Source organism: Aulonocara stuartgranti, assembly GCF_965226115.1.
Source record: "Aulonocara stuartgranti genome assembly, chromosome: 17".
NCBI classification, from domain to species: domain Eukaryota; kingdom Metazoa; phylum Chordata; class Actinopteri; order Cichliformes; family Cichlidae; genus Aulonocara; species Aulonocara stuartgranti.
The window spans coordinates 27691283-27703813 of NC_138953.1; the positions used below are offsets into that span (position 1 = coordinate 27691283).

At 39.3% G+C, this 12531-nt stretch overlaps 2 protein-coding genes across 2 annotated transcripts; both read right to left on the minus strand.

Moving 5' to 3' along the window:
- Positions 1 to 4753: 4753 nt before the first annotated feature.
- Positions 4754 to 6665, minus strand: LOC309693038 (keratocan). The gene is made up of 2 exons (XM_082512019.1): positions 6360 to 6665; positions 4754 to 6263 (listed from the first exon to the last, which is right to left on the minus strand). Exons 1-2 carry the CDS (start codon positions 6653 to 6655, stop codon positions 5177 to 5179), a joined length of 1383 nt encoding a protein of 460 aa, XP_082368145.1. The 5' UTR covers positions 6656 to 6665; the 3' UTR covers positions 4754 to 5176.
- Positions 6655 to 9361, minus strand: LOC309692309 (uncharacterized protein; the record flags this gene model as incomplete). Its single annotated transcript, XM_082510662.1, has 4 exons — positions 9062 to 9361; positions 8298 to 8360; positions 6720 to 8085; positions 6655 to 6685 (listed from the first exon to the last, which is right to left on the minus strand). The coding sequence occupies exons 1-4, from the start codon at positions 9066 to 9068 to the stop codon at positions 6655 to 6657; spliced, it is 1467 nt and encodes a 488-aa protein (XP_082366788.1). The 5' UTR covers positions 9069 to 9361.
- Between the last annotated feature and the right edge of the window lie 3170 nt (positions 9362 to 12531).

A 12531-nucleotide genomic window follows, 5' to 3' on the forward strand; every position in this document is an offset into this window, starting at 1 on the left:
GTGTATGTTTCAAATTGCATATTTAGCTGCTTGCAGATGCCCTTTCTAACATGAAGCGCAAAGCATGAAATAGTCTAGGTTGGTTGCATTCCAAATACTGGAAATACTCAGTATGGTTTTAGGTAAGGTGCCGCCTGGTTAGAGCAAGCAGAGGCTGAACATGGCACCCATTCACTTGGTATTGATCCAAGTGAATGTACCTGCAATATTCTCACATGGACCTTCGACTGGTGAGCTGGCAACTTAAAGAGTTTAATCTGTGTCAGATATTTTAATTCTCCCTTGCATCTGCATCAGATAATACAAATTTTGGAAGCTGCAGTATTTGTGCGAAAGTGGCTTATGGTTGGTTTGTATCTTATGCATGACTATTTGACAAACACCAATTCCAGGAGGTCCTTTTGGATAAAACCCAGTTATCACTGTTGTAATAGTAAGCAATGATTAATGTCTTCAAACTTATTTCGATGAATGGATATGAAGTCAGACTGTTTATTGCTCCTCAAACTGGGAATGAGACAAACAAGGTGCTTTGATTGGCTCCAAAACCAGATTTACGGGGTCTTAAAGTTGTGTGCTCTGGGAAATCCTGCAGGAGATTACTGGCTGGTGATTTTACAATTCTCAAAAAACAGAACAGCTTGGAAATTGGACAACTTTACAAGTCCGTGCTGTCTCTACTTTTATTTGGAAGGATCATATGGATCACTTTAAAAAGGCTGAGGGAATATGTAAGATGCAATGGAATATGCTTATTAATTATTTGGCAGAGATAAAAGGGAGGAAAAGATCAAAGTTGTCCTCACTGTGAATAGAGAATAGGGACCCCTGATTGGCTCCATGCACGTACAGTAATTGCTATTTGCATGAATCCCTGTGCAAACACCTTCAAACAAATGGCCAGCTACAGGAAAGCTGAAAGCTAAACAGGCATTGACTTGATGATAAACAACCATCAAGTTTAATGCTAGGAGACTGAGTTGGAAGATTTATTTTATGTGAAATGAATTGTCAACCAGCTTTTTAGGTCTGGGATAGAACACGTAAAGAAGACTTGATAAATCAGGTTATTGTGAGCATGTTTCCTGAGTACTTATAGGCTGGGAATAACTCACAGGCAATTATATTTCTGCATACTCCAACCCTGCAAAGTTTTTTTTTAGTTAGAAGCCTGTGTCAGGTGGATTTAATGCCAGTAGTAAAATGTTAAATCAATGATAGCAAATATAAGACACGTTTTCAACTGTAACAAAGAAGAGAAGAGGAAATCCTTTCCTGCTGCAAGTTTTCTTATCTGTTGTGTGACATTTCTAGAGACTCCCTCATCCTACCTAAACCACTCTCTGCTTTCTCAAACTGGCCAACAAATGAATTACTTTAGATAACATTATGTGGCCCATTTGGAGTGTAACGACTGCTTATACCACTGTGCTTTGCTTTAGATCAAGATGTTCGGTCTCGCTCCAGAAGATAAACATTTACAGGCCCCCTTGTGGAGTCTGAGTAACATATGTGCACAGTGTGTGCACACATGTGTTAGTAATGAATGCCCTGCAATGGGTGCCTTCGTTAAATGTTCCTTAGTAGCTTTGTGTAACTAAAATTTGATGGTGCAGAGCAATTTAGCATTTTGTATATGTGCGTGTGTGACTTCTGTGCTCATGCCTGTGTGTATTGTTAGTGCAGGCCTGAGGCAGAGCCATATGATGGGCTGAATTTGTGTGTATGTGTGTGTCTAGAGGTCCCTCTGGCTCCCATGGTTTCTCTCTGTATCGCCTCCTCCTTCACTTGCTGCCCTCCCTCTTTTACTTCCCTCTGCCTTCCCTTTCTCCGGGCTAACTCAAGCGCCACCTACCTTTGGCTTTTGAAATGTCACCGTGCTTGGACCGAGCTGCCATTTGAATCTCCACGAGGACTTTTATATTCTTTAGGATTACGTTTGAGATTTAGAACTGAGGTCATGTTGGTCAATCTTATCTTCAGAGTCTGGGCTTAAGGTTAGAGTTAGGATTCATCTTTTCTTTGATTTAAGGTTAAGGGTTGACAGGGGTTGAATTATAGTGGAGTCTAGAGTTTGAGCTCGGCTTAGGGGATGAATTCAGCCATTGGTTTGTATAGTGCCGAACAGCAAGATAAACAGAGAGAGAGATGGGTGTGTATGTGTATGTGTGTCTTTGTGCAAGACACCCTTAAACCCAGCACATATACACAGCAAAAATGATTTCTTTATGTGTGTCTTTCTTAGAACTGCATTCAATTACTGTATGTGAAAAAGGCCAGCCACAAATGATATGCTGTCAGTGTCAACCATCACTGAAACACTTCATCACTTCGTTTATACGTATTCCATAAAATTGTTGCTGTAGCTAATAAAACTTTTAGCATAAAATATAAATCATCTGATAATGTATACAAGTTTCATAAGTTTTACAAATATGGGAAAGGAAAAGACTGAACAGCTGAATAGTACCACAACTCAGTCCAGTCAGCCTGTGTGTTTTGTCTGGCTGGATCACATCTAGGGTGTGGTTTAATATCCTGTTCAGTCTGTTCTTTTCTGTCTTCCTATTCTCTCTTTTGTGGTCAGATTCCTCTAGGAGTTTCATGACTTTGGTCAGCATTAGAGTGAAAAAAAAAATTAAATAAATTGCATATTTTGTGTTCTCAGTCACAGCATTTGTACCTATGGGACTGTTTGAGTGAAATCTGTATATAAGTGTAAAATTGCAATGCTAAATTAAATAGACAGAATGTTTAAGTCAGTGGTGTTGGGGCTTTAGTCAAATATTACATGATTGCTTTGCCTTATAAGTCATGTTTGAATGAAAATCAATCAGTGCAAAAGCTTTTCTTAATAAAGAATGGCAAAGCCCCGACTTTTACTACTACTACTACTACTCCTGCATTCCTCCTGTTAGGATAAGCTTAAATATCAGATAGCATCGAGCACAGGATACCGACGTACACAAATCTGCCAAATCAACCATCTGCCAAACTGCTTAAATGAGCACACGGGCTCAGACTGTGTCAAGGGAGCAGTTCAGATGATCATGACGTATCTGACTCCCACACAAGTACAGAGAAGAAAAATGCATGCGCGCAGGCATGCACATATGCATAAATTGATATGCACTTTGGTTTAAAGGTGAGTGGGTGCAGGAACATAATGTGCAACAAAGAAAAAAAAGTGAGTGAGACAGATGGAGGAAGAGAAAGGCACAAAGGTATAAAAAGAAATAAGTAGGATTTCTAGAAGACCCAGGTAGATATGGTGGTGAGATTCAGGGTCAGGGTCCTGCTGGACCGTAAGGAGGTGCTGGTAAGCTCTGCAGCCAAAACTCTTCCCTTCTGGACACGCACTGAACCAGTGGAGCCTGGATCCATTCTTTGAGCCCTCCCTCCTCTCCTTCAGCCTCTCTTCTACTTTTCTCCCCCCTCATCCCGGCTCTCCCTCTTGCCCCCTCCTCCTGCTCCTCTTTCCCAGGCCCTATGGGTGCAGTGCCACGTTGCTGACTGAACTTATTAGACTGAGGGAAAGAAGGAAAAGGGAGAAAAGTGCTAAGCACCTCCACGTGGGCTAATGCTTTTACCCCATTCTTGCCTTCTGTCTTACTTTTCACTAATAGAAAAGATGCCCCTTCTTCATTTATCTTCTGTCATGTATATTTTTTCCAGGCCTGTGGTCAGGTTGAATCCTCTCTAATTTTTGCGAGTGAAATCCTAAACACATTTGCTTCAGAGTGAAAATCTTTTTATGACTCTTGCCCCTGTCTGTGTTTGTGCACGATGCTCACATTAAGTTCCCATTGTAGTGTGAGCCTTGAAGCCATAAATAACCTTAAATATATAATTTTCCTGACAGGATGAGCTTCCTGAAGCATATGCATTTAAACTGCCACAGTGTTGTATTTGTGCCAGGTAAAAACACATTTCTGTCTTTAGTTTTGCACACATACCCCAAGGCTGTCCTCATTGGAAATGTTCTTCTATACATTATTGCCATCTAGTGGCTAGTTTATTAGGAATGTATTTACATTTTTGGGCCATGTATTTACCGTGGAACAATAAGTCAACCGACAGGATAACTAAGACTGAACCTTTAAACTGCCCCATCACACTGTCTTTGTTCTTTCACTAAGAACCAGAAAGCTGGAATAGTTACAAACAGGGAAAGAGGAACAAACAATCAAATACACCAGCAAACGAGTTCTTTATTTTAACTTGTTTTTTATTGAGTCTGACAAATTTACATGATTAAACTTTTTCGTTGAAGATTTGAGGAAAACAGACATCTAGTTAAGTAAGATGTTATAGTGGAGACGAAAAGCCGAATAGAGTGTCACGACAATGGTATATAATCAGTAGAATCTTTGTTATTCAGTGACTCATAAAACATATTGTTGGTACACACAGAGGAAAGAATAGATGGTTGCAATCAGTGAGCTCACACTTTACCCAAAACAAACATGAATCCATAGGCCACAGAGAGTCTCTCACTGTCAGCATATCTGACATATCCACATTCTAGAAACTAGGACAAATGAAAACAATGCTGACAATGTTAAAAAGAAAAGTAAATTTGGATCCAATAATTAAATTAAACAAGTTTACATACATTCAACATAATTGCTTTTCTTTCTTTCTTTCTTTCTTTTTTTTAAATTTCTAATTCCTTCATCCCTTCAGTTACCTTCATATAAGTAGTCTTAATTTAACTTTTAGCCTAATAAAACAGAGCAGCTTTAAAAAAAAACAAAAACCTAATTACTGTAGGATAAAATAATAATGTTTGCTTTAGTTGGTCATGGAAAAACTGCCAGAAATAAAAACTGTCAGTAATAACATGATGATTTGCAGTCATACAATTCTGGTTCTAGGTACCTTAGGCTGCTCATGCTGCATGCAAACAGATGTTTTCCTACCATATAAGGGCTTTTGGGAAAAGCAGCCTGAGTCATAAAAATAGTCGGACACTGAGACTTTGGTGGGTCACACACACAATAAACTGAATTTCACACACAATAAATATTGTTTTTGAGTTTCATCATTGGTTTCTCATAATAGTGGCATTCACCACAGGTCTTGGATAAAACTTTCAAAGCAGGATTCAGTACTATAAACTTTTATTTCAATTGTGTGCATAAAAAAATCCAAGCCTATGAAACTTTTCAGATGCTCAATAGAAGTGCACCACCTGGAAGCCCCGTAAGCATCTGAAGGCATGTGCATCCAGCTTTGCCATATCAATGAAATTGTGCTCCAACTGCACTTTCACAAGTCCGCTGAGAGTTTTATTGCCCCAGCAGAAAGCATCACGAGGCACTGACCGAATCTTGTTGTGCTTGAGTGCTACTGAGTGCAAACCTTTAGGTAACTGTCTGGGCACCTGCTTCAGTGTGTTGTGACTCAGGTCTAACTGGTGCAGTACGGGCAGCATCCTGAATGCACCTGTTGTCACTTTAAAGATTTTATTCCATGCTAAGCCTAGGTGCTCTAGCTTTTTCAAACTTCTGAAAGCTGATTTCTTTATGGAAGATATGAAGTTTCCTTCCAAATTTAGAGTTTTAACAGATAGAGGAAGGTGTTGTGGCACCTGTTTTAGTCTGTTCCCCTCTAAGTTGATGCTTTCCAAGAACGTTGTATTGAGGAAGGAATCCCTATCTAGCCCTTTGTTTATCAGTCTGTTTGCACTCAGGTCCAACACCACCAACCCTGATTTCCCGTTGAAAGCTCCTCGGCCAAAACTCTCAAGGACGTTACCCTTAAGATAGAGTTCTTTGATTGACAATGGTAACCCCAGAGGTACTGAGATCAACATGTTGTGATCCAGGTTTAGAGTGCGCAGGTTCCCTAGAGGGGAGAGCACGCCATTAGGAACTGAATTATTCCCAAGGCTGTTGTTGCTGAGGCTCAGAACCAAGAGGCCAGGGCACCATGCCCAGGCTGCCTTCGAGATCACGGTCAGGCGGTTGTTGTCCAGACGAAGCTCCTCCAGAGAAGCTGGAAGGTCTGCTGGCACCCTTTGTAAGAGATTCCTATCCAAGTAGAGGCGTTTCAGAGCTGGGACCCCTTCAAAAGCTCCCTCAATTGAACCATCTGTGAGACGATTGTTGCTTAGTACAAGGAACTCCATAGAGTCATATTGATTTAGCAGGTCCAGCTGGATGCTGTTGATGTAGTTATTCATAAGGAGGATGTAGCGGGAATTATAGGGGATACCATAAGGAACCTTATCCACACCTTTGTCTGAGCACTGGACCACTCTAAAAACAACACATACAATTAAAGAATCATTAGTGATTTAATATTAAGAATATTGAAAGGGTATCTTAGTCTCATTTTAGTATCCTTTGTCTTACCTTCCATAGCAGGCACACTCGATTGGACAATAGTTGTCCATAAAGTAAGGAAACTGCGTTGGTGGTAAGATTTCTTTCTTCTTCTTTGGTGGCTTTTGGGTTTTATTGTTCTTCTTCCTTCTCTTTTCCTTGGACTTCTTGATGGTCTTATTTTTGCTTTGCTTGTTGTTTTTCACTGGCCTCGGTGAAGGTGTTTTGGCAGTTCCGAGCTGTGGTTTGGCTGAAGATTTGTTCAGCTGTAGTTGCGGAGAAGATGCTTTATTTTGCTTCCCTGTAAGTTTGGTGTAATTCTCCATCAGTTCAACATTTCGGTATTTTCCCATCGACTGCGACGCCGACGTGTTTGATTTGTGTGCAAGCCGAGGCACTTCAGCAGATAAAACTGCATTTATTTTTGATGTTGAGTTTGGCTCTCTGGTGAAAAACTTTGCTTCATTGGGTTGTGTTGTTGCTGTTTGGACCAACAAGATAAATTCCCCCTCATATGGTTGCACAACTCTGTTTATTTCCCCCTTGTCCTCTGCTCTGTGTGTTTGTACCTCTTTCCATGCTGGTTTCAACAAAACATTTTTAGCCATTACATCTTCTATAACTGAGCCAGCCTTCACTTCCATTTCTTTCTGCTTGAGATGGCCCCCCAGACTCTCTGTTAAGTCTGTGATGTGACTGACTGAGTTAGGAATGTGAATATTGACAGAAGGAGACTGAAAACTATCCGTGGTGTAAAGGGTGGGAGGGTGAGAGGAGTCTGGAGGAATTTGTGTGGGTGTGACAGGAAGTGAAGGGGAGATGTGAGAAGCGGGAGGCTTATTTTGAGAACGGATGATAATTTGAATTGTGGCATTTTCTACCTGAGCAGGAAATATACTTAAAGGAGATGCAATGTTGTTAATTAATACCTGATCTTCTTTTTCTATTAATTCCTTATAGACTGCATGGGCTATGTCCTCACTCTTTTTTGCACCCTTCTCCTTGTCTCCTATTTCTTTTATAGTTTGTGCCGCTCTTCTCTTCTCCTGATGACTGATCCCTGCAACTAGCTCTCCTTCTTGCTCCTCTTCAACCATTTTTTGTTTTAGCCTCTCTATTTGATCACTTCTCTTCACTTTCACATCTATCCTGTTGTGATTCGCTTCCTCTGGTATCACTGCATCATGATCATGATCTATTTTCCATTTTCCCCCAGTACGTATCAGTCTCCTGCTCTCATTGTGTGTCTCTGTCTTTGAGGCAGGGTCCAAACTCGGTCCATTTTCTCTCATTTTCGATGCAACCTCTTTATCTGTATCTACATATTCAGCTGTGTCTGGTACAGAGTAGATCTCTCTTTTTGTTCCTTCTTGTAAAAGACTACTTGTGAGAAATGTCTCAGGGGTGTACCCTTCATCACTTTTCTTTACAAAGAGTCCTTCTATACTGCCAGCTGTGGTCGTTTCACGCTCTGTGTTTTCCTCCATTTCTGTTTCTATCTGTGAAGTCAGTCCATCTCCCCTTCTTTCCTTCACAGTCTTTACTTTCTCGACAAGCTCTCTAGTAGGGTTCCTCTCTGAGGTATTCCTTTCACCCCTCTGTTCCTCAGTTTTTGTCATTTGAGTGGATTCCTCAGTAATATTTTCGGCGCCATTTTTTCTCATCTCTGCAGATGTAAAGACATCGCTAAGCTCCTTATTTCTCAAGTCAGACTGGTCATGGCTGTTCCATCCGTCTATCTGAGCGAAAGTCAGTCCTGTTGTACAATGCAATGACAGAAAGTTCATACATTTAAATAAGCACTAAAAAGCTACACTTTCACGTTACAACAACTAGCATAATTAACATGAAAGGTGTTTACGGGAATGTCAGGGCTTAGGTCTGTAAACGATTATCTTTACTGAAAGAATGTCAACTCAAAACTGCTAAAAACTTTCTAGCTTTAACTTACTGGAATGTAATACGTACTCTGTGAAAATCCAGAGACAGTGCACAGCAGGACAAGTGTGAGCGTCAGCACTTCTATTTTCTCTGTTGAGGGACAAATATCAGTAAAACAAATTTCAGACAAGAGTCATAAGAACATTCTCAGCGTTAAAAATAAAATCTGGTTACATTTATAAACCTGTTGAATCAATAAATGGCCTGTCACTTATTTATATGGCACTTTTCTAATCTGTTTGAGCACTTGTTTGTACAAGCCTTATTCACCCCTTCTGATAAATTTATCCTGAGCCACAGATATTTAAAGTGTGCTAAACATTTGTTTTTGACCAGTAGCTTTTAAACCTTAACAGGTTTAAAAACATGAACTGATTGTATGAATCTCCAGTTTCCTAGAAAGTTACGAATGGCTTCTGTATGTAATACAATATAATAAATGACCATGTGTATGTGTGCTACATTTTAGGTCCCATAACATGTACTTGGTTTTGATTTTCATTCCCTTTTAACAGGTCTGACCTCTTTCTGGCTTCAAACACATTCTAAAAAAACCCCGATATCAAATAATAACAATTTACACATCTTCATATTTAAATAACTTTTTGGTGAAAAAACTAAAAAATTAAATAAATTAATAAAATACACATAGAATGCAGAATCCCAAAATTATAAAGGGATAATATGAATACAGTAAAATAATACATTAAATATGATAATAGAGTAAAACAATGAAGGTTAAGGACAGCACAACAAAGACATTGCTCAACTGATGTATGAGAGTTGCTTACCCATCATGCTGAATTCCCTTATTGTCTGCCTTTTCCAGTTGACCCTCACGTGCCTCTATCTGTAGCATCAGAAGACTTAAAAGCTACTGAACAGAATACTCCAGGAGAAAGAGTGCAACCTTTGAACCACACACTACCCCGGCATAGTTAACTTTAATGGTCCATTTCAGTGCCCCTCTCTGTATGGAGAGGTTTCACACATAAGCTCTGGGTAAGCCATGGGTAATAACTCCTAAAATGCCTTTATCTGGAAGAGGATTGTCACACTTACTCTCAATGTCAGAGGAATCTGAAGGATCAATAGTGGGAAAATGGGGCAACTTTAGGAAGAGGGGTCAGAGGTGATGGCCGCTTTACAGTGGCTACTATCTGCCACGCGAAGGCATTTGCATCTAAGAGGTTATATAAGGGTGAGAAGTGGATCCTGGAAACTGCTTGGCCTTTCACTCATATGCTAATATTTTGAAGTACTCCAGGAGTGCAAAAACCAGTGATAGCAATTTGATTATGATGAATGGTTAGATGTATTATTCTCTTCTTCAGCATTAGGTTACAGTACTGCACAAAAGTCTTGTTGCAGCCTTCAGTTCTTGTGTTTTGCAGCCAAGGAGCCAGATCATATTGCGACTCGGTCTAGAGTAATAACTCTCTAGGTATCCTGGAGGTCTAGCAAATTTTTCTTTGGACATCGGATGCTTTTTCACTCATTCTGTGTACTTGACCATTTTAGAGGAATGTTTTAATGTTTCTTAAGCCACTTAACACTGACCTTTACATAATTCAACCATAAAAACATCACCTAACTCAAAAGATGGACCTTTCTCTACAGATAACACACAACTTAGGAAAGATCCGATTTAAAATTTTATCTTTAGGCATTTTGTTAAGAGCAGCCTGCCACAAAACACACGTGCATATTATTTTCCCCAGCAAAATATAAAGACATGAAGGGTTAATCAAGGCTTTATCCTACAAACTTCTAATAAATTAATGTCTGGTCTGGTTTAATTTTGAACTTGGCTGAGATGTCCTAGCATACTTGCTGTAGTAGACCATGATAGGTTTTGCCTTAACAACAACAATGTTAGCTTAGACAGAAAACAACCCAATTCATGACTCATGCCCTAGCCCCACAGTGCACAGAGATAATAACTCTCTAAGGTATGCAGCATGAGTGCTGATAAGGGCAGCAACTCATTATTTTCAGTATAAATTAAACTGCTATCAACCCTGAAAAAACTGCAACACATTAAATGTCAAAAAAGTAGAAATCTCACTCGCAATGGGAGCAACAAATCATGGAGCTTGTGCTTTTGTTGTTAATCAGATTTGACAAACAATTCCACACATGCAGTTTTTTTGTCCTGGCGATCACTGGAATTAATGTACATTTAGAAGAACAGCGCTGTATCAGGTTACATGTGTATTTCAAATAGAAACAGTTAAATAAACGATTTGTGTTGTGTTATTTCTTTAGCTGAACAAAGTTGTGTTGTGCAAAAACAACCATTCATTACCACACTATTTTTAAGATCATGTGGATTAAAGCACAACGTGTTCAGCGAGGGCCTGAAAATCAGGGCCAATTTTCAATGCTGTAAATATTTTGGACAGAATTTTCCCATGCCGTATAAAACACATCTTAAAAATAATGAAAAACGAACTGCAAATGTCAAACAGATGGTTTCGTTCCCCTTCGGTGTTCAGATATTTATTTATTTATATGTGTGTCTTTAAAGCGCATAATCTGTGAATGTGTTTTTGTTGCATCGTGAATCATTTGAACTCATTTGGTGAACACTGCTTTTTAGTTTTCCATTGCATTATTATGTGTGGGAATGTGAGTATTTATGTTTATCTTTAAAAAAAAAAAACAGATAAACATAAATGGTCATGAAAATACACAAAGGCAGAGCTGACAAACAATGCTTTTCAGTCAGTTTTATCCATGAGTATAGAACCACACTAGACAAGATAGAATAAATGATGAAACTCTTTACAAATTGGTTATTGTTCAAAAACAATATCCAAATGTGAGAAACAGCTTTACTGAGTTTTCTCACTAGAAGCCAAAAACACTTGAAATGTGGACTATGCCCTTTTGTACCAAACCAAAGCAGTTTCACTACTTTATTATGGTCACACACTGGCACGCCTTTAAAATGCTGACCTCTAGTGTAGAAAATATGTCATGTGAAAGAACAATCTGATAGTAGTTGCATTGCAAGGCCACAAAGTGGCAGCATGTTCACACATAACTGCTCAAGTTGCCCCAAAAGAGCCTCCTATTGCATAAGACTGCACTGAAAAAACACAGCAGATGGGCTTTAATGTTTTGTATGGGTCTAGATCAGTTCTGTTCTTCTGGATCATGAGAAGAAAACAATATTGACTTTAATACACATGAATAATAAATGACATGGAAGGGAACCTAAATGAAAGCCCATAAGAAGAGAGCGGTCTCTACAGCTGCTTGAATAGTAGTGGCTCATTTCCTGTCAGAGGTGACGTAATGTATAGGAGAGTAGGTGTGAAAAGCAGCAATACTGGAAGGAACAGAGGTGGAGGTGGTATCGTAGGGTTGCACCTGTTTAGGCTATAAATATGGGAGAGTGTTTCACTGTACAGCATGTGGGCCTGCTGTATGCGTGTATGTGTTTAAATGAAATGATATTTTATACAGAACATTGCCCCTCCTCCCTTTCAACCGATTTCAAAGCCTTTCGCTATCTGTCTCTCCCATCGACAGCTTCAAAATTCCCCTTCACAGACAAAGCGTATGATATACCCCACAATCTGTCTGTCTGGACTTTTGCCTCCTAGCCAAATCACTTTTACAGTTGAATGATTGTTCCCCCAGTGTATCCTCAAAGCCGCCCATCAGCCTCACCAGTTACTCCTTACTGTTGTTGTATGCTCCAAATCCCAAAGAAGCAAATGAAAAACAGATGTTCAGATATCATTTTAATTGACCATTTTTAATCGTACTTTTTTCAACCTTGTCACGGATTTTTACGTCTATAAGGTTTCAAATGATCAGATGCTTGGTTTGAAGTTTATCCTTTTAGTTATTTATTTTAAATTTGGCTTTAGTGGAAAAGAAGAAACTCAAAGACAGGTATGTGTAACGTATTTGTCTCCAAACAGTTGAGATCAGCTTCACAGACCGGTGTGGTATTGGTCTGAATGGTTGCATGTGTGTCACAGATATGACTGAATTAATGTCACACATAAAGATGTATGATTTCAGTTCATTCTCTGTGCAGATCCACAGTGGACCTTTTTCTGATCTTGGTTGATAACTGGACATGTGATAGATGAGAATATTAACCCAGTTTTCAACCCAGTTTTTTACTAGTGCACAGACTCTTTTACAATAAAAAGACCAAACATGAATACTGTGTAACTTGAGGACATAAACTAAGGGAGAAAGTGACCAAGAGAGAGAAGAATGAAGTAAAATCAAATAG